The 24,303-nt window shown below is 42.5% G+C and overlaps 3 protein-coding genes and 1 pseudogene across 3 annotated transcripts; 1 reads left to right on the forward strand and 3 right to left on the reverse strand.

Moving 5' to 3' along the window:
- Positions 1-4,841: 4,841 nt before the first annotated feature.
- Positions 4,842-6,177, reverse strand: LOC141770172 (C-X-C motif chemokine 10-like). Its single transcript, XM_074639828.1, has 4 exons — positions 6,038-6,177; positions 5,480-5,609; positions 5,288-5,368; positions 4,842-5,176 (listed from the first exon to the last, which is right to left on the reverse strand). Exons 1-4 carry the CDS (start codon positions 6,090-6,092, stop codon positions 5,083-5,085), a joined length of 360 nt encoding a protein of 119 aa, XP_074495929.1. The 5' UTR covers positions 6,093-6,177; the 3' UTR covers positions 4,842-5,082.
- Positions 6,178-8,301: 2,124 nt separating this feature from the next.
- On the forward strand, positions 8,302-12,118 carry LOC141770129 (uncharacterized; annotated as a pseudogene).
- Positions 12,119-14,735: 2,617 nt separating this feature from the next.
- LOC141768795 (C-X-C motif chemokine 10-like) lies at positions 14,736-16,417 on the reverse strand. Its single transcript, XM_074637168.1, has 4 exons — positions 16,263-16,417; positions 15,382-15,511; positions 15,190-15,270; positions 14,736-15,078 (listed from the first exon to the last, which is right to left on the reverse strand). Exons 1-4 carry the CDS (start codon positions 16,315-16,317, stop codon positions 14,985-14,987), a joined length of 360 nt encoding a protein of 119 aa, XP_074493269.1. The 5' UTR covers positions 16,318-16,417; the 3' UTR covers positions 14,736-14,984.
- A 5,759-nt stretch (positions 16,418-22,176) lies between these two features.
- Positions 22,177-23,864, reverse strand: LOC141768796 (C-X-C motif chemokine 10-like). The gene is made up of 4 exons (XM_074637170.1): positions 23,706-23,864; positions 22,823-22,952; positions 22,631-22,711; positions 22,177-22,519 (listed from the first exon to the last, which is right to left on the reverse strand). Exons 1-4 carry the CDS (start codon positions 23,758-23,760, stop codon positions 22,426-22,428), a joined length of 360 nt encoding a protein of 119 aa, XP_074493271.1. The 5' UTR covers positions 23,761-23,864; the 3' UTR covers positions 22,177-22,425.
- Positions 23,865-24,303: the final 439 nt, after the last annotated feature.

Raw genomic sequence — 24,303 nt, forward strand, 5'->3', positions numbered from 1 at the left:
AATCTTGTTCCAAAAAATAGTTGAAGGTACTTTATAATGTGTGAACTATTCAAATCCAATGTACCATGATTTTGTCCATTCCATCAAATAGAAACATTGTAGATGTTTCTACAAATCCTCAAAATTGAGCTTGACATATTTGGTATCTTTGGAAACTTTAGGAGTCTGCCTAGGATTGACAATAAAGATTATGAGGTGATGAGTGGGAAATGATGGATTCACAGCTTCAAACTGCTTTTTCAGTTACAGAAACAGAACAATGGACTGATCTCCCTCCAGATATTAGAGGAATGTTAAAAAGGGTCATGTTGTCTCAGCAGGTATCTCTCTGCCCCGTCAGAGGAGGCTCTTTACCTCTACTCTTCTCTCTCCTCTTCTCTCTCCTCTTCCCTCTCCTCTCTGCTGCTCTGTGGCTGGCTCTAAGCCGGTGGGTGATTGTGGAGCTTTTCAACTCCAGAAAGGCAGATAAACACAGGATCCCGTTAAATTATAATGGACATGTGTGTGATGTGATATTTAAACAAACTATCCATCAACAAGGAAATAAAAGCCCCTCATCTACGAGACCGGTCTCTAGAGAGATCCAGGCAGCTCACAGCGCAGAGTGACCGCCCGGCTGGATGGCAGCGACCCCGGCAGGCGCCAACTACATATCTGTCATAACAGTTTGTGGCGCTTCTAACCTCCGACAATGGTGGAGCAAATGTTCGATTTGCCATCTAATATTGTAAAACTGTCAATATTCTAAATCTACATAGCTGATTTCTCGCCTCAACATTTTTCAGAAGTGAGTTTAGTGATGAAATAGCTACAAAAAATGTAAAAAAATGCCATTTTTTTGTTGTAATTCAATTCAATTCAATTTATTCTTGTAAAGCGTCAAATCATAACAGAAGTTATCTCAAGACGCTTTATATATAGAGCAGGTCTTAGACCGTACACCATAGTTTAGAGACCCAACAAGATCCACCAAGCGCGCTGTGGCCAGGAAAAACTCCCCGATTAGTATGAGGTTGTACTACTAGTATATTATGAGATTGTACTACTAGTATAGTATGAGGTTGTACTACTAGTATAGTATGAGGTTGTACTACTAGTATAGTATGAGGTTGTACTACTAGTATAGTATGAGGTGGAACTACTAGTATAGTATGAGGTTGTACTACTAGTATAGTATGAGGTTGAACTACTAGTATAGTATGAGGTTGAACTACTAGTATAGTATGAGGTTGAACTACTAGTATAGTATGAGGTTGTACTACTAGTATAGTATGAGGTTGAACTACTAGTATAGTATGAGGTTGTACTACTAGTATAGTATGAGGTTGAACTACTAGTATAGTGTGAGGTTGTACTACTAGTATAGTATGAGGTTGAACTACTAGTATAGTATGAGGTTGAACTACTAGTATAGTATGAGGTTGAACTACTAGTATAGTATGAGGTTGAACTACTAGTATATTATGCGGTTCTGAATACAGGTTGTGACCAGTTCAAGCAAAGGGTGATTTTTTTTGTTGCTTTACTTGAAGAAGCTCTACACGCAGCATTGTGGTGTCGACATGCTTGTTCGGTCGGGTAAGTGTTGAGGACATATGTACGGCGGCAACATGTTTCACGCCTTGTTCATTCATACGTTTCTTTTTTACATTTTTTAATGAAGAGGGTGTGGGATGTGACAGTGGTGGACACTGACTTATACTGTGGGGTCCGCACGTATTCGGGTAGGCACCTCCTGATTGCTACTTGTGATTGGAGGAGAGCATTAACCATAGAGTCCCGTAGAGGGCTTCTCCTGTGTTTTTAGCACTAGTGTTACAATATTGTTACCTTGGATATATTTTAATCCCAAATAAGTAGTCCTCTGCTTGACCAGTTCAATGGAAAAAGTATCCCATTTGTGCTGAATACAGTTGTTTCAGTTTCATATCTTGAATATCTTGCCAGGGTATTTCCTCGTTCCCTGAATTCCCCCAAATCGGACATGACTTTCTCCTTTCTTTCTTCCTTAAAACTACTAATTTCATCATACTACTATGGAAGCAGCTGTATGATGTGTCATGTGTCAATGTACACACCACCACCACAGAATTGGTCAGGCACAACAATACCACATGTCCCAGGGTAATAACAATATATACTGTATATATGTGATTTGTATTATGTACACTGACTGTGCAATGTCAGTACTACTCCGGTGTAACTTCAATTCATACTGTGCAATACTTTCAGGGGAAATTTCATTTCAATCACTGTGCAATATCAATTAATTATTCCTATCATTTCTTGTATCATTATTTAAGTATCTCCTTGAATTTATCCACAATCTTTACTTTTTTAAATTTACTTTCTTTATTATTCTGTAATTACTGTTGCTTCTAATATTAGTATGATGGTTATTGTCTCAATTACTTCTCTATAGTATGTTTTCCTTTATTTTATTTTGTTTTGTTTATTTATTTATCACTACAGCCATTGTTTTACCCCATCTCTTCTTTTTGTCCATTCAATCTGTCTGTCCGACCCTCTGTCCGTCTGTCCGCCTGTCCGTCTATCTATTCGACCATCTGTCTGTCTATTACCATCCCTGTCAGTCTATAATGCGTCGTAGGGGACTGTGAAGTGGTCAAAAAACACAACAGACAAAACATTGATAAATATATTTGGGTACTTCCTAAGATACGCTCAAGGTAACCTAATAAAACTTTCTTGGGTTCCGGCAGGGCCAACCGCCTAAGATTCTCAAATCGAAGAGAGCGGACGACGAAATCAGTTTAAGGGGGTTTATTGGCATCCAAACCATGGTTTCTGCAGTGCAAAAGAATACATAAATCAAATTAGTAATATAAATTAAATACTAAATAACAAATGAACAATTACAAGCTGTGGTCAATAACTGGCTTGAAAACAAGGGGTTGCAAATTAACATAGGTCAAATAACAGGCTTACATTCGCAGAGACGCATGGCATGAGGGTTGGATGATGCAGCAGAGAGCTCTGCTGGTTCTGCTGTGGGCCTTATATAGTCTTTGAAGAAACACACCTGACTGCAGTTGGCAATCAGGGGGAGGGGAATGAATGGCCTCAGTGGATTGAGGCCACCTGTGTGTAATTGGCCAGCAGGCAGGGGAATGATTTTAGGTTATCCTGTCCATGGCAGAGGCTGCCATTTGACAATGAAAGAATTTACAACAGTAACCGGTTGTTTTAGATCAACCCAAAACAAAATGTTACCTGGACACTGACATTACGTATCAATACGTAACTGGAAGCACGTGAACTGTGAAAGATCAGTGGCTCCCAGTGCAGGGCAACAGACTTGGAGAAAGTGCTGTTTTGCTCTTATGAGATCAAATCCAGCTCGATACGATCTTGCAAAAAATACATTTTCTAGGGCTGTCAATCGTCTAAATATTTAATCGCGATCAATCACATGATTGTTCATAGTTAATTGTGATTAGTCACAAATTAATCGCACATTTTTTATCTGTGCAAAATGTACCTTAAAGGAAGATTTGTCAAGTATTTAATGCTCTTATCAACATGGGAGTGGACAAATATGCTGTCTAATGCAAATGTATGTATATATCTTTTATTGGAAATCAATTAACAACACAAAACAATGACAAATAATGTCCAGAAACCCTCACAGGTACTGCATTTAGCATAAAACAATATGCTCAACATGGCAAACTGCAGCCCAACAGGCAACAACAGCTGTCAGTGTGTCAGTGTGCTGACTTGACTATGACTTGCCCCAAACTGCATGTGATTATCATTAAGTGGGCATGTCTGTAAAGGGGAGACTCGTGGGTACCCATAGAACCCCGTTTACATTCACTGATCTGGGGGTCAGAGGTCAAGGGACCCATTTGAAAATGGCCATGACCGTTTTTTCTTGTCAAACTTAAGCGCAAGTTTGGAGCGTTATTTAACCTCCTTCCTGAGAAGCTAGTATGACATGGTTGGTACCGATGGATTCATTAACGTTTTTCTAGTTTCATATCTATCCAGACCATGCACAAACATATAGACTGTGAACATGATTACCTCACATTTAGCTGGTGAGATGTAAAATAACTGTCTTACTTTTCTGTAATGTTATTGTAAGCAAGTATTGAGTGTTGAAAGTAAGCACAGGTTCAGTTTGAGTTATGTTAAAGCTGGAGCAAATATGATTTAAATAAGTTATATTTATAAAACGGTCACTATATCCTGACAGTAGTGCATGAGACAGGTAATCTGAAACAAATCATGTCCCTCTGTGTCCTCCGGTGTGCTCCTAATGGCATCTGCAAGATTTCACAGAACGGAGGAAAACAGCCAATCAGAGCCGAGCTGGAGCCTTGCCGTCTCTGAGCTGGCTGTCAATCACTCGCAAACTCCGATCAAACGGTCAAACTAGGCAGCGCTGATCAAATATGAATCAATATTCTGTTACTGTAATGCTTATTTATCTCCTCAAATGTTCTCAGAATCATCTTGTAGTGTATTGTTTAGCTGTAAAATTAGAAAGTTTGTGACCCAGCAGTCATGTTGGGATTAAGTTGAGGAAATACCAAGCACCGCCCACTAGCCGGAGCACAGCCAATAGGAACGCTCTCTCTCTCTGAAATGACCTGTGATTGGCCAAAGTCTCCCGTCACGACTAGATTGTTTTAAGGCCTGAAAACAGAGCCATGAGGAGGAGCAGAAGTCTAGTTATCTCTCAGAACACTTGAATTACAATATGCTGAAAGGATATTATGTGATTTTTGCCCAATGATGCCAAAAACATTCTGCCTACTGAAGCTTGTGTATGTTAAATACACGAGGCAAAACAAAACACAGAGCACAGAAAGTCCATTTGGGTGTTTTATTTTTGGTGTGTAAAAAGGACATACAGATTATTTACTTGGTATAAATACATGAAGACAATTTAAGTTAAGAAGACAGAAACAAAAGACTGGTTATTGTGAACATTTTGATCATTTATAGACACTTAACGGTATTTACATGACAATGATAATGAACAACTCCTTCTATTCTAACAACAGTGTTTCAGTTCCACTATATCCTCCTCAGTGCAGCGGTGGTGGAGTCTTACAGCTTGGATATCGTGTGTGGTCTCGTTGAGCTCTGAGTATTTGTTTGACTGGATGCTGTTGTTGTGCTCACTGCTCCGTTCTTTGCATGTCTGAATCAACAGATGTAAAAAGCACACTATTAGTAAAAAGCAGTGGAGATGTGAAACATTCACTGTAGTATTTTATATGGGGAGACCTTGAACATAATGTTGATGTCTTACTTGTTTTGGTTATTCAGAATGAGTTGTCCAAGCTTTGACTCTGGATTAACACATTTTTCCTTATCTGCTGTAGTTCTGATACTGGGGAAAGAAGAAAAACAGTGTTAGAGAAAAGCTGAAGAATGCAGCTGAATGACATAATTGCTCATTTACTCACATAATTGACATGTTAGTAACTACTCATTTACTCACATAATCTCTGTACGTGGACAGAAGATACTTGGGTGGTGCACGACTGGCTCTCCCTTGATGAGCTTTAAGTTGACCCTGCCGACGTAACCGTTCAAACACTTGCACTTACTGGATTTGTTGTCTGGTTGCCCTGTGGGAAGAAAAGACGACAACAATTTAAAAGACTGCATTACTTATAATTTACTTTGCCTATATTACTGTTTAAATAATTGTCACAGGCTATTTAACTTTATTTTTTATACATTTTCTATTTTTGACATTGGCATATTATCACCTTAAAAAGTTGTTATGGCGAACCTGCCATAAAGCAGTTGCCTATTACACATTGATCTTAAAATTCCCTTTAAATCATTGACAGTTTGGTGTTGGTTCTTTGGACAATCCCAATTATGTGAAATATAAGATGCAACATTTACAGCAAAAAAACAACAACAACAATAACAGTAAGATACAATTAGAAGAAGGATGAGCATGTAGAAACAGCTGCTATACTAAAGTGGGATGTAAGCTCCATCACAAGGACAAGAGAATTACAGAACACTAAACTTTTCACAGTACCTTGTGCACAGAGGACAAGCAGGCTGGCGAGAACGGCAATGACAGCTGGATTCATAATTGTTGGCTGTAGACAGGTTATGGCTCACACTCCACTGTGTCTTTCTTCAGTCTGGACTCCTTGATGATGTCCAGCTGCTGACCTATTCTCTTTTTATACAGTTGGCTACACCCACACACAAAGCTGCAGTGCAATATGACACAATGCTTTCACTTTCCAGTATAACTTTCACTTCCTCTATACCTTCTTTTTTCCTTCAAAATGCCTGTTTCCTGGAATCAGAAACACTTCTTATCCAGGAGCTTTGTTTCAGAGAATCAATTTAGTGTCCATAATGGCTTCTTCTTCTTGTATATACATGAAGAAAAGAGGTCTTTGAGGGAATCCATTCAATTAAGTTCAACTTAAATGTAAATAGGCACACTTGCATACAACAAAACAGTCTCGTCATTCCAAGATTCAGAGTGAGAGAAAAATGTTTTTTCTACAATCTTGTTCCAAAAAATAGTTGAAGGTACTTTATAATGTGTGAACTATTCAAATCCAATGTACCGTGATTTTGTCCATTCCATCAAATAGAAATATTCTAGATGTTTCTACAAATCCTCAAAATTGAGCTTGAAATATTTGGTATCTTTGGAAACTTTAGGTTCCTGCCTAGGATTGACAATAAAGATTATGAGATGATGAGTTGGAAATGATGGATTCACAGCTTGGCTGAAGTAGACCAGAGGTCAACATTTATGGCTTGTGGCCCCTTAAAGCTGAAGTAGGCCAGATCAGAGCAAATATGACGGCATCTGCAAGATTTCACAGACCAGAGGAAAACAAGCAGTAAGAACTGATCTGAGGTCTGCTGTCTATGAGAGCCGGCTGTCAATCACTTGCGTACTCCGACCAAATGGTCAAACTATGCAGCGCTGATCAAATATGAATCAATATTCTGTTACTGTAATGTCTATCCCCTCCTCAAATGTTTTCAGAATCATCTTGTAGTGTACTGTTCAGCTGTAAAATAAGAAAGTTTGTGACCCGGCAGCCATGTTGAGATCAGGTTGAGATGGCTTGAAGGAACGCCAAGTACTGGTCACATGACCGGAGCACAGCCAATAGGAATGCTCTCTCTCTGAAATGATATATAGATGTAGTCTCCATGATATCACCCATAGGTTTCTGAAGAGCGTTAAAATGAAGCTCAAAGTGAACTGGTGATGACTGGCTAATCCAAAAATGGGCAACGAGGTAGAGCGTGGATGGAGCTGAGGCGGGCTGAATGAAGCTTGGTTGCTGAAGCACGCCCGCATACAAACATTACTTGTATTGTACTCTTCCTGTGGCTCAGTATTAGCAACTATTTAGTGTATTTTGACCACACTGTCTGATCGTCACTGTTTAAAGGTATTCCTTTGTCATAATGCGTCGTAGGGGACTGTGAAGTGGTCAAAAAACACAACAGAAAAAACATTGATAAATATATTTGGGTATTTCCTAAGATACGCTCAAGGTAACCGGTTGTTTTAGATCAACCCAAAACAAAATGTTACCTGGACACTGACGTTACATATCACTACATAACTGGAAGCCTCTGAACTGTAAAAGATCAGTGGCTCCCAGTGCAGAGCAACAGACTTGGAGAAAGTGCTGTTCTTTTTCTAACTTCGTTCGGTGTTTCACTATGGGAATCGCCTCGGCGTGACCAACTAAGGAAGCTCCAATGACACAACGTCTGTCATTGACAGACAGGTCGACCTGTGTTAGGGCTACGCCCCCTCATATTAACACAGTCGACCGCTCAGCTCATCTAAGCTAGCTTGGTTTTTCTGCTTAACAGTTCACAGACGACCCGTCAAGGAAAACGTCGCCGAACGCAGTTCCCGGCTTTAGTTTGGTTTTGCTGAGTAAGTACTTCGTGAGAAGTGTACTTTGTGGTGTTACACAGGATAATTAACCGAGCAGTGTCCGCATTAAGGCGAGCTGTTTTGTCCGGCTAACCTGTATTTGTTTATCGGTGTAGCCGGTGACTGTGTAACATTATACCGTACGGCTAGCGCGTTAAGGCGAGCCTACTAGGTTCAGTTAGCATTAGCTTGTTAGCCGAACCGAGTACCCGGAGTTCAGCTAACGTGTCACGGCGAGCAGACTCTAACGGTGCGCTGTTAGCTCGGGCTAAACCCCGTTTGCTAACGCTACTAACCGACAGGCTAACGCGTTGCGGCGCGCCTGATACGGCTGAATATTTATACTTTTCGCTCCTTTTCCAGTCGCCATGTCTTCGGCTGCTACCCCCACCAAAGGGTCTGAGCCGAAGGTTAAAGAGGCTGCATCCCGCCTGTGCCCTGCGTCATGCGGGGCTTCCATCTCGGGCAAGGACCCTCATCCTATGTGCATAGCTTGCATGGGCGCTAAACACGCTCAAGCATCGCTGGCTAACCCCCAGTTATGTACCCACTGTGCGTCAATGCCAGAAAAGATCCTGGAAAGGAGGCTGAGAGTGGCAGTGGCCAGTAGTCAGGACCCATGCCTGTCTGGAGCCATCTCAAAAGCCACAACCAGCACCCATCAGCCGCGAGCCTCAACCGGCTGGGCGGACTCGATGGACGCTGTTTGCCCGGACATGCCTCCACTTTTCGAGGAGCTCCTCGAGGTGGAGCCGGGCTGTGAGGACGCAGAGGGCGATGCCAGCTCTGACCTCCTCGGCACGGACGACATGGAGGATGAGGAGGATGAGGAGGATGACTCCACATTTCCTCTTCAACAGTCCAGACCCCCCAGCGTATCTGATGCTGTTCCCACAGTGGACAGCAACTTATACGAGGTCTGCAAACGGGCCGCGTCCAAATTGGGGATTCAATGGCCCGCAGCCCAGGACGCCACAGGGGCAGAGAGAGATCTATATGATGGTAAGAGGCTCCCACCAGCCCAACCACCATCTAAACAACTCCTGCCAGCAGTGCCTACCTGCATGAAAGAAATGAGCAGGTACTGGTCCAGCCCATTTAAGAGTAAGCTTCCCACCAAAGGCTACTCAAAGCTTGAGATCCACGGAATGGGGGAACTGGGGCTGGCCGAACCCCCAGCGGTGGAGCCTTCAGTGGCTTATCACCTCCACCCAAACCGTCGCTCTCTCTCAGCTTCCTCCAACATCTCTCTACCTAGTAAAATGGAGCGCCTCACGGCGTCTGTTTTCCAGAGGATGTATAAGTACGCAGCGCAATCAGTGTGCTCTCTTAATGCAATGACACTGCTTTCTGCGTACCAGGCGGAAATCCTGGAGGAGATGGGTGGACAGCTGGACTCAGGTTCACCTAACCCTGCTCTCTGGGATGAGATTTGTGGGGTGAACGACCTCATCCTGCGCTCCTCACGTGGCGCAGTGCAGGGCTGCGGTCATGTAATGGGACTTGCAGTCTCAGGTGAGAGGGCCCTGTGGCTGAATCTCTCAGGCCTGAGTGATGCTCAGAAGGCAGAGGTTATGGATGCGGCATACGACCCCACCAAAGGTCTTTTCGGTCCAGCTCTGGAGAAAATGAGAGAGACCAGCACCCTCAGAAAACAAGAGGGCGAAGCTTTTGACCTCTGCCTACCCCGACGACCCATCTCTCGCCCCCCTCAGGGACCAAGGGCTGGCTTTGCTGCTGCAGCCTCAGCAGTGAGGGGGAGACAGGGGTCGGACCGCAGACCACAGAAACAGGCAGCTGGTCAACAGACTAGCCAGCAGCCCCGGTCAGAAAAAGCTAAGCCATGGGGCAAACGCTCTTTCGCTGCAGTTGCAGCAAGAAACCGCCCATCCCACCCCGGGGACGGGAAGAAGGGGCGTGCGACCTAACACCCCTTGCTTCTCCCTCCCCCCCTCCCTCAAAGAAAAGAAAGGGAATGGAGGTGGAACAGAGCCCCCAAGCTCAGGCTTCAGAGGCCCTGGTGTGTTCCAGTTTTCCAGAGGTCCTCTCTCAGTTCCTCTCCCCTCATGTTCAAGGGGAAGAGAACAGGGGGCAGGTAACACAGTGTCACCAAGCACTTGTACCCAGTTCAACACTGAAAGAAATAAAGTGTGCATTTTCACAGCCAGGCCAAGGGCCGAGGGTGAAATGCTCCCCTCAAAACAAAATAAAAACAAAACAAGGTCATGGCCTCATAATCCCAGCAGATGGAGCTCACGCTCCTCTGAGGGGAGGCCGCTCCCTCCAGGTGATGGAGGTGACGTCACCGCAGGGCGTGCACAGCCCACTCGCTGCGCGGACAGACCAGTGGCGCGCATGCGCAGTTCACCCATGGGTTTTGTCCACTGTTACCCAGGGTTACAGGCTACAGTTCGCTATGAAACCACCCAGATTCAACGGTGTGTTAGTTTCAGTAGCCAGGGGGGATTCAGCACTAGTCCTAGAGGACGAGATAGCATCCCTGCTAAACAAACAGGCGATCAGAGCCGTCCCGAGCGAGGAAGCGCAGCGGGGTTTTTACTCCCGTTACTTCCTCATTCCCAAGAAGGGCGGCTCAGCCTTACGGCCCATTTTAGACCTCCGTGTGTTAAACAGACACCTACGAAAGTACACTTTCAGGATGTTAACACACAAAGTGCTCTGTCGATCTATTCGTCCAGGAGATTGGTTTGTAACAATCGATCTCTCGGACGCGTATTTTCACATCGCCATTTATCCCGCACACAGGAAGTTTCTCAGGTTTGCGTATCAAGGCAGAGCCTACGAATACCAAGCCATCCCGTTCGGGCTGTCATTAGCACCGAGGGTGTTCACAAAGTGTGTGGAGGCAGCTCTGTCTCCGTTACGGAACAGCGGCATCAGGATATTCTCGTACATAGACGACTACCTGATATGCTCCCACTCACGGGAGCAGGCAGTCAGGGATTCCGCTGCGGTGATAAATCACCTCGGGGATCTTGGGTTCAATATAAACTGGGCAAAGAGTCGAGTAGAACCCGCACAATGTACAGAATACTTGGGTCTCAACATAAACTCGCTCTCCTATCGAGTCACGCTGTCGGAGGGGAGAGTAGCGTCCCTCACTCAGTGTCTCTCCCGTTTCCGGCTAGGGACAGCCGTGACGTTCAGACTCTGTCTGCGCCTACTCGGCCTCATGGCGTCAGTGATTTCTGTCGTACATTTGGGACTCCTATGGATGAGGGATTTTCAGCGTTGCGCCTGTGCTCGCGCCGTCACCTCAGCCGCAGAGTGAAAATAACGCCAGCTTGTGTGCTGGCGCTCCGCCCGTGGGAGGACCGGACGGCTCTCGCGTCAGGTGTCCCGCTAGGGGCGGTGTCATCCAGGGTAACCATGACAACGGACGCGTCCCTGTCAGGTTGGGGAGCGACCATGTTGGGCAGAACAGTGAATGGCACCTGGGACCAGAGGCTGGCTCAGGCTCACATAAATCTCTTGGAGCTTTGGGCAGTGTTTTTTGCACTAAAGCATTTTCTGCAATTTCTCCAAGGTCGCCACGTCCTGGTGAAAACAGACAACACCACGGTGGTAGCATACATCAACCGCCAGGGCGGGACTCGCTCACTGCAGTTACACAGGTTAGCTCGGAAGATAATCATGTGGAGCAGCTCGAGGCTAATGTCCCTCCGAGCGACTCATGTGCCGGGCGTTTTGAACAGGGGCGCAGATCTCCTGTCCCGGGGAAACCCCCTGTACGGAGAGTGGACTCTCCACCCGCAGGTGGTGGAGCAGGTGTGGCAGAAATACGGCCGGGCAGCCGTAGATCTCTTCGCCTCGCAGGAAAACGCTCACTGTCGACTGTTTTTCTCCCTGTCAGACGTAAATGCACCTCTGGGGGTGGATGCGCTGGCCCACTCATGGCCAAACGTGCTGCTCTATGCATTCCCCCCTCTCAGCCTGATCTCCCCCACTCTAGCCAGGGTGAGAGAGCAGAGCTCGTCGCTAATCCTGATAGCACCGCGGTGGTCGTCCAAGCACTGGGTAGCAGAAATAATTCAGCTTCTAGTGGGCGAACCGTGGCCTCTCCCCATACGCAGGGATCTTCTATCCCAGGCGCGCGGGGAGATCTACCACCCACACCCAGACCGCATGGCGCTCTGGGCCTGGCCCGTGAAAGGTGGAACCTGAACGCGGCAGGCCTGCCCGCACAGGTCATTGACACCATTCAGAGTGCGAGGGCCTCCTCCACTCGCTCTCTTTACAGTTGTAAGTGGCGGGTTTTTGAGGAGTGGTGCGACTCGAGGCACACCATTCCTTTTCAGTGTTCGGTGGTTGACCTGCTATGTTTCCTGCAGGAATTGGTAAATAAGGGTAAGGCCTTTTCTACCATTAAAGTGTATTTAGCGGCCATCTCAGCCTGTCATGTAGGCTTTGGAGAGAAGCCGGTGGGGCAACATCCTTTAGTTTGTCGCTTCATGAAAGGTGCACGCCGCAAGCTTCCAGTTTCCAGGCCCCTGGTTCCTCTGTGGGATCTGTCGGTCGTGTTGGACGCCCTCTCTCATCACCCATTTGAGCCTATAGAGGCGGTGGGGATGAAGTTTATTTCACTTAAAACAGTGTTGCTCTTAGCCTTAACCACAGCAAAGCGTGTGAGTGATTTACAGGCTTTATCCATCCGCCCTTCCTGCTTACAGTTTGCCCCAGGGCTCACCAAAGTCTGCCTACGGCCCAATCCAGCTTTTGTGCCTAAGGTGGTGGAGTCAACCTACAGATGTCCCACAGTGGAGCTTTTGGCTTTTCACCCACCTCCATTCTCCTCAGTGGAGGAGCAGAGGCTTAACACATTATGCCCAGTGCGGGCTCTGCATGTGCATGTGCTAGAGGCAAACACGCCAGGGTCGGTGTGATGTTCACTGTCTGGCTTATTGTTTATGGCTTCGGGAAACGTATGCAATACGGGAGTGGTCTATATCTCCCATAGTGAAACACCGAACGAAGTTAGAAAAAGAACTTAAGGTTACTTAACGTAACCCCGGTTCTTTGATAACAGAGTGAGGTGTTTCACCAGCACGTCCCTACATGCATAGACACGGAAAGAAACCGTTCTAGAATGATTTGTAAGGGGCGGTCGACTGTGTTAATATGAGGGGGCGTAGCCCTAACACAGGTCGACCTGTCTGTCAATGACAGACGTTGTGTCATTGGAGCTTCCTTAGTTGGTCACGCCGAGGCGATTCCCATAGTGAAACACCTCACTCTGTTATCAAAGAACCGGGGTTACGTTAAGTAACCTTAAGTTTTGCTCTTATGAGATCAAATCCAGCTCGATACGATCTAGCAAAAAATACATTTTCTAGGGCTGTCAATCGATTCAATATTTAATCGTGATCAATCACATGATTGTTCATAGTTAATTGTGATTGATCACAAATTAATCGCACATTTTTTATCTGTGCAAAATGTACCTTAAAGGGAGATTTGTCAAGTATTTGATGCTCTTATCAACATGGGAGTGGACAAATATGCTGCCTAATGCAAATGTATGTATATATCTTTTATTGGAAATCAATTAAAAACACAAAACAATGACAAATAATGTCCAGAAACCCTCACAGGTACTGCATTTAGCATAAAACAATATGCTCAACATGGTAAACTGCAGCCCAACAGGCAACAACAGCTGTCAGTGTGTCAGTGTACTGACTTGACTATGACTTGCCCCAAACTGCATGTGATTATCATAAAGTGGGCATGTCTGTAAAGGGGAGACTCGTGGGTACCCATAGAACCCCGTTTACATTCACATATCTGGGGGGCAGAGGTCAAGGGACCCCTTTGAAAATGGCCATGACCGTTTTTTCTTGCCAAAATTTAGCGCAAGTTTGAAGCGTTATTTAGCCTCCTTCCTGAGAAGCTAGTATGACATGGTTGGTACCGATGGATTCATTAACGTTTTTCTAGTTTCATATCTACCCAGACCATGCACAAACATAAAGATTGTGAACATGATTACCTCACGTTTAGCTGGTGAGATGTAAAATAACTGTCTTACTTTTCTGTAATGTTATTGTAAGCAAGTATTGAGTGGTGAAAGTAAGCACAGGTTCAGGTTGAGTTATGTTAAAGCTGGAGCAAATATCATTTAAATAAGTTATATTTATAAAACGGTCACTATATCCTGACAGTAGTGCATGAGACAGGTAATCTGAAACAAATCATGTCCCTCTGTGTCCTCCGGTGTGCTCCTAATGCCATCTGCAAGATTTCACAGAACGGAGGAAAACAGCCAATCAGAGCCGAGGGAGCCTTGCCGTCTCTGAGCAGCTGTCAATCACTCGCAAACTCCGACCAAACGGTCAAACTAGGCAGCGCTGATCAAATATGAATCAATATTTTGTTACTGTAATGCCTATTTCTCTCCTCAAATGTTCTCAGAATCATCTTGTAGTGTATTGTTTAGCTGTAAAATTTGAAAGTTTGTGACCCGTCAGCCATGTTGGGATCAAGTTGATGAAATACCAAGCACTGCCCACCAGCCGGAGCACAGCCAATAGGAACGCTCTCTCTCTCTCTCTGAAATGACCTATGATTGGTCAAAGTCTCTCGTCACGACTAGATTGTTTTAAGGCCTGAAAACAGAGCCATGAGGAGGAGCAAAAGTCTAGTTTTCGCTCAGAACACTTGAATTACAATATGCTGAAAGGTTATTATGTGATTTTTGCCCAATGATGCCAAAAACATTCTGCCTACTGAAGCTTGTGTATATTAAATACACGAAGCAAAACAAAACACAGAGCACAGAAAGTCCATTTGAGTGTTTTATTTTTGGTGTTTAAAAAGGACATACATATTATTTACTTGGTATAAATACATATATACATGAAGACAATTTAAATTAAAAAGACAGAAACAGAAGACTGGCCATTGTGAACATTTTGATCATTTATAGACACTTAACGGTATTTACATGACAATGATAATGAACAACTCCTTCTATTCTAACAACAGTGTTTCAGTTCCACTATATCCTCCTCAGTGCAGCGGTGGTGGAGTCTTACAGCTTGGATATCGTGTGGAGTCTCGTTGAGCTCTGAGTATTTGTTTGACTGGAAGCCGTTGTTGTACTCACTGCTCCATTCTTCGCATGTCTGAATCAACAGATGTAAAAAGCACACTATTAGTAAAAAGCAATGGAGATGTGAAACATTCACTGTAGTATTTTATATGGGGAGACCTTGAACATAATGTTGATGTCTTACTTGTTTTGGTTATTCAGAATGAGTTGTCCGAGCCTTGACTGTGGATTAACACATTTTTCCTTATCTGCTGTTGTTCTGATACTGGGGAAAGAAGAAAAACAGTGTTAGAGAAAAGCTGAAGAATGCAGCTGAATGACATAATTGCTCATTTACTCACATAATTGACATGTTAGTAACTACTCATTTACTCACATAATCTCTGTACTTGGACAGAAGATACTTGGGTGGTGTACGACTGGCTCTCCTTTGATGAGCCGTAAGTTGACCCTGCCGACGTAACCGTTCAAACACTTGCACTTACTGGATTTGTTGTCTGGTTGCCCTGTGGGAAGAAAAGACGACAACAATTTAAAAGACTGCATTACTTATAATTTACTTTACCTATATTACTGTTTAAATAATTGTCACGGGCTATTTAACTTTATTTTTTATACATTTTCTATTTTTGACATTGGCATATTATCACCTTAAAAAGTTGTTATGGCGAACCTGCTATAAAGCAGTTGCCTATTACACATTGATTTTAAAATTCCATAATCCCAATTATGTGAAATTATGTTGCCTATTACACTTCCAGCAGACACAGGGCAGCATTATCATTCATTTGGAGTCGTGTTTTTTCTCCAATATTCACTCTCCTTTAGCTCTAGTTTGGTCTCCACCAACTCCTGGAAAAAAAATATCTGTCTCTTTAGCAGCTAAATGCTCCACTATGTTCACCTGCTAGTTTCTAACTGTGTCTGTCTGCTGTTTGGTGCTGAGCAGGTAGTGTACGGTGGGTTTATCAGAGCGTTTACACTGAAAACAGATGCATGCTGCTGCAGAAAATGAACAAATGTTGATCTTAAAATTCCCTTTAAATCATTGACAGTTTGGTGTTGGTTCTCTGGACGATCCCAATTATGTGAAATATAAGATGCAACATTTACAGCAAAAAACAACAACAACAAAAACAGTAAGATACAATTAGAAGAAGGGTGAGCATGTAAAAAAAACAGCTGCTATACTAAAGTGGGATGTAAGCTCCATCACAAGGATAAGATAATTACAGAACACTAAACTTTTCACAGTACCTTGTGCACAGAGGACAAGCAGGCTGGCGAGAACGGCAATGACAGCTGGATTCATAGTTGTTGGCTGTAGACAGGTTATGGCTCACACTCCACTGTGTCTTTCTTCAGTCTGGACTCCTTGATAATGTCCAGCTGCTGATCTCTCCTTTTATACATTTGGCTACACCCACACACAAAGCTGCAGTGCAATATGACACAATGGTTTCACTTTCCAGTATGACTTTCACTTCCTCTATACCGTCCTTTTTCCTCCAAAATGCCTGTTTCCTGGAATCAGAAACACTTCTTATCCAGGAGCTTTGTTTCAGAGAATCAATTTAGTGTCCATAATGGCTTCTTCTTCTTGTGTATACATGAAGAAAAGAGGTCTTTGAGGGAATCCATTCAATTAAGTTCAACTTAAATGTAAATAGGCACACTTGCATACAACAAAACAGTCTCGTCATTCCAAGATTCAGAGTGAGAGAAAAATGTTTTTTCTACAATCTTGTTCCAAAAAATAGTTGAAGGTACTTTATAATGTGTGAACTATTCAAATCCAATGTACCGTGATTTTGTCCATTCCATCAAATAGAAACATTCTAGATGTTTCTACAAATCCTCAAAATTGAGCTTGACATATTTGGTATCTTTGGAAACTTTAGGATCCTGCCTAGGATTGACAATAAAGATTATGAGATGATGAGTTGGAAATGATGGATTCACAGTTTGGCTGAAGTAGACCAGAGGTCAACATGTTTGGCTTGTGGCCCCTTAAAGCTGAAGTAGGCCAGATCGGAGCAAATATGACGGCATCTGCAAGATTTCACAGACCGGAGGAAAACAAGCAGTAAGAACTGATCTGAGGTCTGCTGTCTATGAGAGCCGGCTGTCAATCACTTGCGAACTCCGACCAAACGGTCAAACTATGCAGCGCTGATCAAATATGAATCAATATTATGTTACGTTAATAACTATTTCTCTCCTCAAATGTTTTCAGAATCCTCTTGTAGTGTACTGTTTAGCTGTAAAATGAGAAAGTTTGTGACCCGGCAGCCAAGTTGAGATCAAGTTGAGGAAATAACGAGCACCGCCCACCAGCAGGAGCACAGCCAATAGGAACGCTCTCTCTCTGAAATGACCTGTGATTGGTCAAAGTCTCCCGTTACGGGCTACATTTTTTAAAGCCTGAAAACAGAGCCATGAGGAGGAGCAGCAGTCTAATTTTCTCTCAGAACACTTGAATTACAATATGGGAATATGGTATTTTTGCCCAATGATGCCAAAAATATACTGCCTACTGCAGCTTTAAATCGAAGTACTGCTGACATGTGACCATTGGTCACAGGCTACATACACTGTATTCGAAACCGCCTACTACATACTACTGAGGAACGCAGTGTATACTGCTTTCCTCAGTAGTATGCAGTATGAAACGGTGAAAGTGATGTATTTAGCAGTATGCTAGACGAGGCTTTAGCCTTTAAACCAGCTCTTAAAGCACTGGACAAAAAACAAACTCGTACCACTATTACTATATTATCAAAAAATACAACTTAGATTTTGTTGTTTATGTTTGTTTCCTTTATAAGTTACTGCAGTTTTAAACTATTTATTCTAACAGCTCATAGTGAAGTCAGACAACCAGGATCATCAACGAGGGGAGACGGGAAATATAAAACATTGATCCACAACATTTACGTTACTCAAACTGCTTTTTCTGTTTCAGCAACTAAACACAGGACTGATATCCCTCCAGATATTAGAGTGATGTTAAAAAGGGTCATGTTGTCTCAGCAGGTATCTCTCTGCCCTGTCAGAGGCTGCTCTTTACCTCTCTCCTTTTCCCTCTCCTCTTCCCTCTCCTCTTCCCTCTCCTCTTCTCTCTCCTCTTCCCTCGCGTCTTCCCTCTCCTCTCTGCTGCTCTGTGGCCGGCTCTCCAGCGAGCTAAGCTGGTGGGTGATTTTGGAGCTTTTCAACTCCAAAAAGGCAGATAAACACGGGATCCCGTTAAATTATAATGGACATGTGTGTGTTGTGATATTTAAACAAACTAACCATCAACAAGGAAATAAAAGCCTCCGTCTACGAGACCGGTCTCTAGAGAGATCCAGCCAGCTCATAGCGGTCTGTGAGCGTGACTACCCGGCTGGAGAGGTGGCGACCCCGGCAGGCGCTAACTACATAGCTGTCACAGCAGTTTTTGTGGAGCTTCTAAACTCCGATAAATGGTGGAGCAAATGTTCGATTCGCCATCTAATATTGTAAACTGTCAATATTCTAAATCTACACAGTTGATTTCTCGCCTCAACATTTTTCAGAAGTGAATGTAGTGATGAAATAGCTACGAAAAATGTAAAAAACTGCCGCTTTTGGCTGCTGTTGTTGTAACCGTAGCCTGTAGCGGTCCAGCGCTTTGCATTGTGAGATACAGTAGGTGAGGTACACTGGTCAGATATATACTGGAGATATTTTCCAAATCAGTATGACATCCGGGTATTTTTGGCATACTGTAGATTTTGCTTTTGTTCGCGTACTACATACTACATTTTGGCCAAATCAGTACGTACTACTAGTATAGTATGAGATTGTACTACTAGTATAGTATGAGGTTGTTCTACTAGTATAGTATGAGGTTGTACTACTAGTATAGTATGAGGTTGTTCTACTAGTATAGTATGAGGTTGTACTACTAGTATAGTATGAGGTTGTACTACTAGTATAGTATGAGGTTGAACTACTAGTATAGTATGAGGTTGTACTACTAGTATAGTATGAGGTTGTACTACTAGTATAGTATGAGGTTGTACTACTAGTATAGTATGAGGTTGTACTACTAGTATAGTATGAGGTTGAACTACTAGTATAGTATGAGGTTGTACTACTAGTATAGTATGAGATTGTACTACTAGTATAGTATGAGGTTGTACTACTAGTATAGTATGAGGTTGTACTACTAGTATAGTATGAGGTTGTACTACTAGTATAGTATGAGGTTGTACTACTAGTATAGTATGAGGTTGAACTACTAGTATAGTATGAGGTTGTACTACTAGTATAGTATGAGGTTGTACTACTAGTATATTATGCGGTTCTGAATACAGGTTGTGACCAGTTCAAGCAAAGGGTGATTTTTTTTGCTGCTTTACTTGAAGAAGCTCTACACGCAGCATTGTGGTGTCGACATGCTTGTTCGGTCGGGTAAGTGTTGAGGACATGAAGAGGGTGTGGGATGTGAGAGTGGTGGACACTGACTTATACTGTGGGGTCTGCACATATTCGGGTAGGCACCTCCTGATTGCTGCTTGTGATTGGAGGAGAGCATTAACCATAGAGTCCCGTAGAGGGCTTCTCCTGTGTTTTTAGAACTACGGTTACAATATTGTTACCTTCGATATATTCTAATCCCAAATAAGTAGTCCTCTGCTTGACCAGTTCAGTGGAAAAAGGATCCCATTCGTGCTGAATACAGTTGTTTCAGTTTCACATCTTGAATATCTTGCCAGGGTATTTCCTCTTTCCCTGAATTCCCCCAAATCGGATATGACTTTCTCCTTTCTTTCTTCCTTAAAACTACTAATTTCATCATACTACTATGGAAGCAGCTGTATGATGTGTCATATGGTCAATGTACACACCACCACCACAGAATTGGTCATGCACAACAATACCACATGTCCCAGGGTAATAACAATATATACTGTATATATGTGATTTGTATACACTGACTGTGCAATGTCAGTACTACTCCGGTGTAACTTCAATTCATACTGTGCAATACTTTCAGGGGAAATTTCATTTCAATCACTGTGCAATATCAATTAATTATTCCTATAATTTCTTGTATCATTATTTTAGTATCTCCTTGAATTTATCCACAATCTTTACTTTTTTAAATTTACTTTCTTTATTATTCTGTAATTACTGTTGCTTCTAATATTAGTATGATGGTTATTGTCTCAATTACTTCTCTATAGTATGTTTTCCTTTATTTTTTTTTAATTTATTTTTTTTGTTTTGTTTATTTATTTATCACTACAGCCATTGTTTTACCCCATCTCTTCTTTTTGTCCATTCAATCTGTCTGTCCGACCCTCTGTCCGTCTGTCCGTCTGTCCGTCTGTCCGTCTGTCCGCCTGTCCGTCTGTCCGTCTATCTATTCGACCATCTGTCTGTCTATTACCGTCCCTGTCAGTCTATAATGCGTCGTAGGGGACTGTGAAGTGGTCAAAAAACACAACAGAAAAAACATTGATAAATATATTTGGGTATTTCCTAAGATACGCTCAAGGTAACCGGTTGTTTTAGATCAACCCAAAACAAAATGTTACCTGGACACTGACGTTACATATCAGTACATAACTGGAAGCCTCTGAACTGTGAAAGATCAGTGGCTCCCAGTGCAGAGCAACAGACTTGGAGAAAGTGCTGTTTTGCTCTTATGAGATCAAATCCAGCTCGATACGATCTAGCAAAAAATACATTTTCTAGGGCTGTCAATCGATTCAATATTTAATCGTGATCAATCACATGATTGTTCATAGTTAATTGTGATTGATCACAAATTAATCGCACATTTTTTATCTGTTCAAAATGTACCTTAAAGGGAGATTTGTCAAGTATTTGATGCTCTTATCAACATGGGAGTGGACAAATATGCTGTCTAATGCAAATGTATGTATATATCTTTTATTGGAAATCAATTAAAAACACAAAACAATGACAAATAATGTTCAGAAACCCTCACAGGTACTGCATTTAGCATAAAACAATATGCTCAACATGGTAAACTGCAGCCCAACAGGCAACATCAGCTGTCAGTGTGTCAGTGTACTGACTTGACTATGACTTGCCCCAAACTGCATGTGATTATCATAAAGTGGGCATGTCTGTAAAGGGGAGACTCGTGGGTACCCATAGAACCCCGTTTACATTCACATATCTGGGGGTCAGAGGTCAAGGGACCCCTTTGAAAATGGCCATGACCGTTTTTTCTTGCCAAAATTTAGCGCAAGTTTGAAGCGTTATTTAGCCTCCTTCCTGAGAAGCTAGTGTGACATGGTTGGTACCGATGGATTCATTAACGTTTTTCTAGTTTCATATCTACCCAGACCATGCACAAACATAAAGATTGTGAACATGATTACCTCACGTTTAGCTGGTGAGATGTAAAATAACTGTCTTACTTTTCTGTAATGTTATTGTAAGCAAGTATTGAGTGGTGAAAGTAAGCACAGGTTCAGGTTGAGTTATGTTAAAGCTGGAGCAAATATCATTTAAATAAGTTATATTTATAAAACGGTCACTATATCCTGACAGTAGTGCATGAGACAGGTAATCTGAAACAAATCATGTCCCTCTGTGTCCTCCGGTGTGCTCCTAATGGCATCTGCAAGATTTCACAGAATGGAGGAAAACAGCCAATCAGAGCCGAGGGAGCCTTGCCGTCTCTGAGCAGCTGTCAATCACTCGCAAACTCCGATCAAACGGTCAAACTAGGCAGCGCTGATCAAATATGAATCAATATTTTGTTACTGTAATGCCTATTTCTCTCCTCAAATGTTCTCAGAATCATCTTGTAGTGTATTGTTTAGCTGTAAAATTTGAAAGTTTGTGACCCGTCAGCCATGTTGGGATCAAGTTGATGAAATACCAAGCACTGCCCACCAGCCGGAGCACAGCCAATAGGAACGCTCTCTCTCTCTGAAATGACCTGTGATTGGTCAAAGTCTCTCGTCACGACTAGATTGTTTTAAGGCCTGAAAACAGAGCCATGAGGAGGAGCAAAAGTCTAGTTTTCGCTCAGAACACTTGAATTACAATATGCTGAAAGGTTATTGTGTGATTTTTGCCCAATGATGCCAAAAACATTCTGCCTACTGAAGCTTGTGTATATTAAATACACGAAGCAAAACAAAACACAGAGCACAGAAAGTCCATTTGAGTGTTTTATTTTTGGTGTTTAAAAAGGACATACATATTATTTACTTGGTATAAATACATATATACATGAAGACAATTTAAATTAAGAAGACAGAAACAGAAGACTGGCCATTGTGAACATTTTGATCATTTATAGACACTTAACGGTATTTACATGACAATGATAATGAACAACTCCTTCTATTCTAACAACAGTGTTTCAGTTCCACTATATCCTCCTCAGTGCAGCGGTGGTGGAGTCTTACAGCTTGGATATCGTGTGGAGTCTCGTTGAGCTCTGAGTATTTGTTTGACTGGAAGCCGTTGTTGTACTCACTGCTCCATTCTTCGCATGTCTGAATCAACAGATGTAAAAAGCACACTATTAGTAAAAAGCAATGGAGATGTGAAACATTCACTGTAGTATTTTATATGGGGAGACCTTGAACATAATGTTGATGTCTTACTTGTTTTGGTTATTCAGAATGAGTTGTCCAAGCTTTGACTCTGGATTAACACATTTTTCCTTATCTGCTGTTGTTCTGATACTGGGGAAAGAAGAAAAACAGTGTTAGAGAAAAGCTGAAGAATGCAGCTGAATGACATAATTGCTCATTTACTCACATAATTGACATGTTAGTAACTACTCATTTACTCACATAATCTCTGTACTTGGACAGAAGATACTTGGGTGGTGTACGACTGGCTCTCCCTTGATGAGCCGTAAGTTGACCCTGCCGACGTAACCGTTCAAACACTTGCACTTACTGGATTTGTTGTCTGGTTGCCCTGTGGGAAGAAAAGACGACAACAATTTAAAAGACTGCATTACTTATAATTTACTTTACCTATATTACTGTTTAAATAATTGTCACGGGCTATTTAACTTTATTTTTTATACATTTTCTATTTTTGACATTGGCATATTATCACCTTAAAAAGTTGTTATGGCGAACCTGCTATAAAGCAGTTGCCTATTACACATTGATTTTAAAATTCCATAATCCCAATTATGTGAAATTATGTTGCCTATTACACTTCCAGCAGACACAGGGCAGCATTATCATTCATTTGGAGTCGTGTTTTTTCTCCAATATTCACTCTCCTTTAGCTCTAGTTTGGTCTCCACCAACTCCTGGGAAAAAAATATCTGTCTCTTTAGCAGCTAAATGCTCCACTATGTTCACCTGCTAGTTTCTAACTGTGTCTGTCTGCTGTTTGGTGCTGAGCAGGTAGTGTACGGTGGGTTTATCAGAGCGTTTACACTGAAAACAGATGCATGCTGCTGCAGAAAATGAACAAATGTTGATCTTAAAATTCCCTTTAAATCATTGACAGTTTGGTGTTGGTTCTCTGGACGATCCCAATTATGTGAAATATAAGATGCAACATTTACAGCAAAAAAACAACAACAACAAAAACAGTAAGATACAATTAGAAGAAGGGTGAGCATGTAAAAAAACACAGCTGCTATACTAAAGTGGGATGTAAGCTCCATCACAAGGATAAGATAATTACAGAACACTAAACTTTTCACAGTACCTTGTGCACAGAGGACAAGCAGGCTGGCGAGAACGGCAATGACAGCTGGATTCATAGTTGTTGGCTGTAGACAGGTTATGGCTCACACTCCACTGTGTCTTTCTTCAGTCTGGACTCCTTGATGATGTCCAGCTGCTGATCTCTCCTTTTATACATTTGGCTACACCCACACACAAAGCTGCAGTGCAATATGACACAATGGTTTCACTTTCCAGTATGACTTTCACTTCCTCTATACCGTCCTTTTTCCTTCAAAATGCCTGTTTCCTGGAATCAGAAACACTTCTTATCCAGGAGCTTTGTTTCAGAGAATCAATTTCGTGTCCATAATGGCTTCTTCTTCTTGTATATACATGAAGAAAAGAGGTCTTTGAGGGAATCCATTCAATTAAGTTCAGCTTAAATGTAAATAGGCACACTTGCATACAACAAAACAGTCTCGTCATTCCAAGATTCAGAGTGAGAGAAAAATGTTTTTTCTACAATCTTGTTCCAAAAAATAGTTGAAGGTACTTTATAATGTGTGAACTATTCAAATCCAATGTACCGTGATTTTGTCCATTCCATCAAATAGAAACATTCTAGATGTTTCTACAAA

The sequence above is a fragment of the Sebastes fasciatus genome, chromosome 6 (genome assembly GCF_043250625.1).
Source record: "Sebastes fasciatus isolate fSebFas1 chromosome 6, fSebFas1.pri, whole genome shotgun sequence".
Classification (NCBI taxonomy): Eukaryota; Metazoa; Chordata; class Actinopteri; order Perciformes; family Sebastidae; genus Sebastes; species Sebastes fasciatus.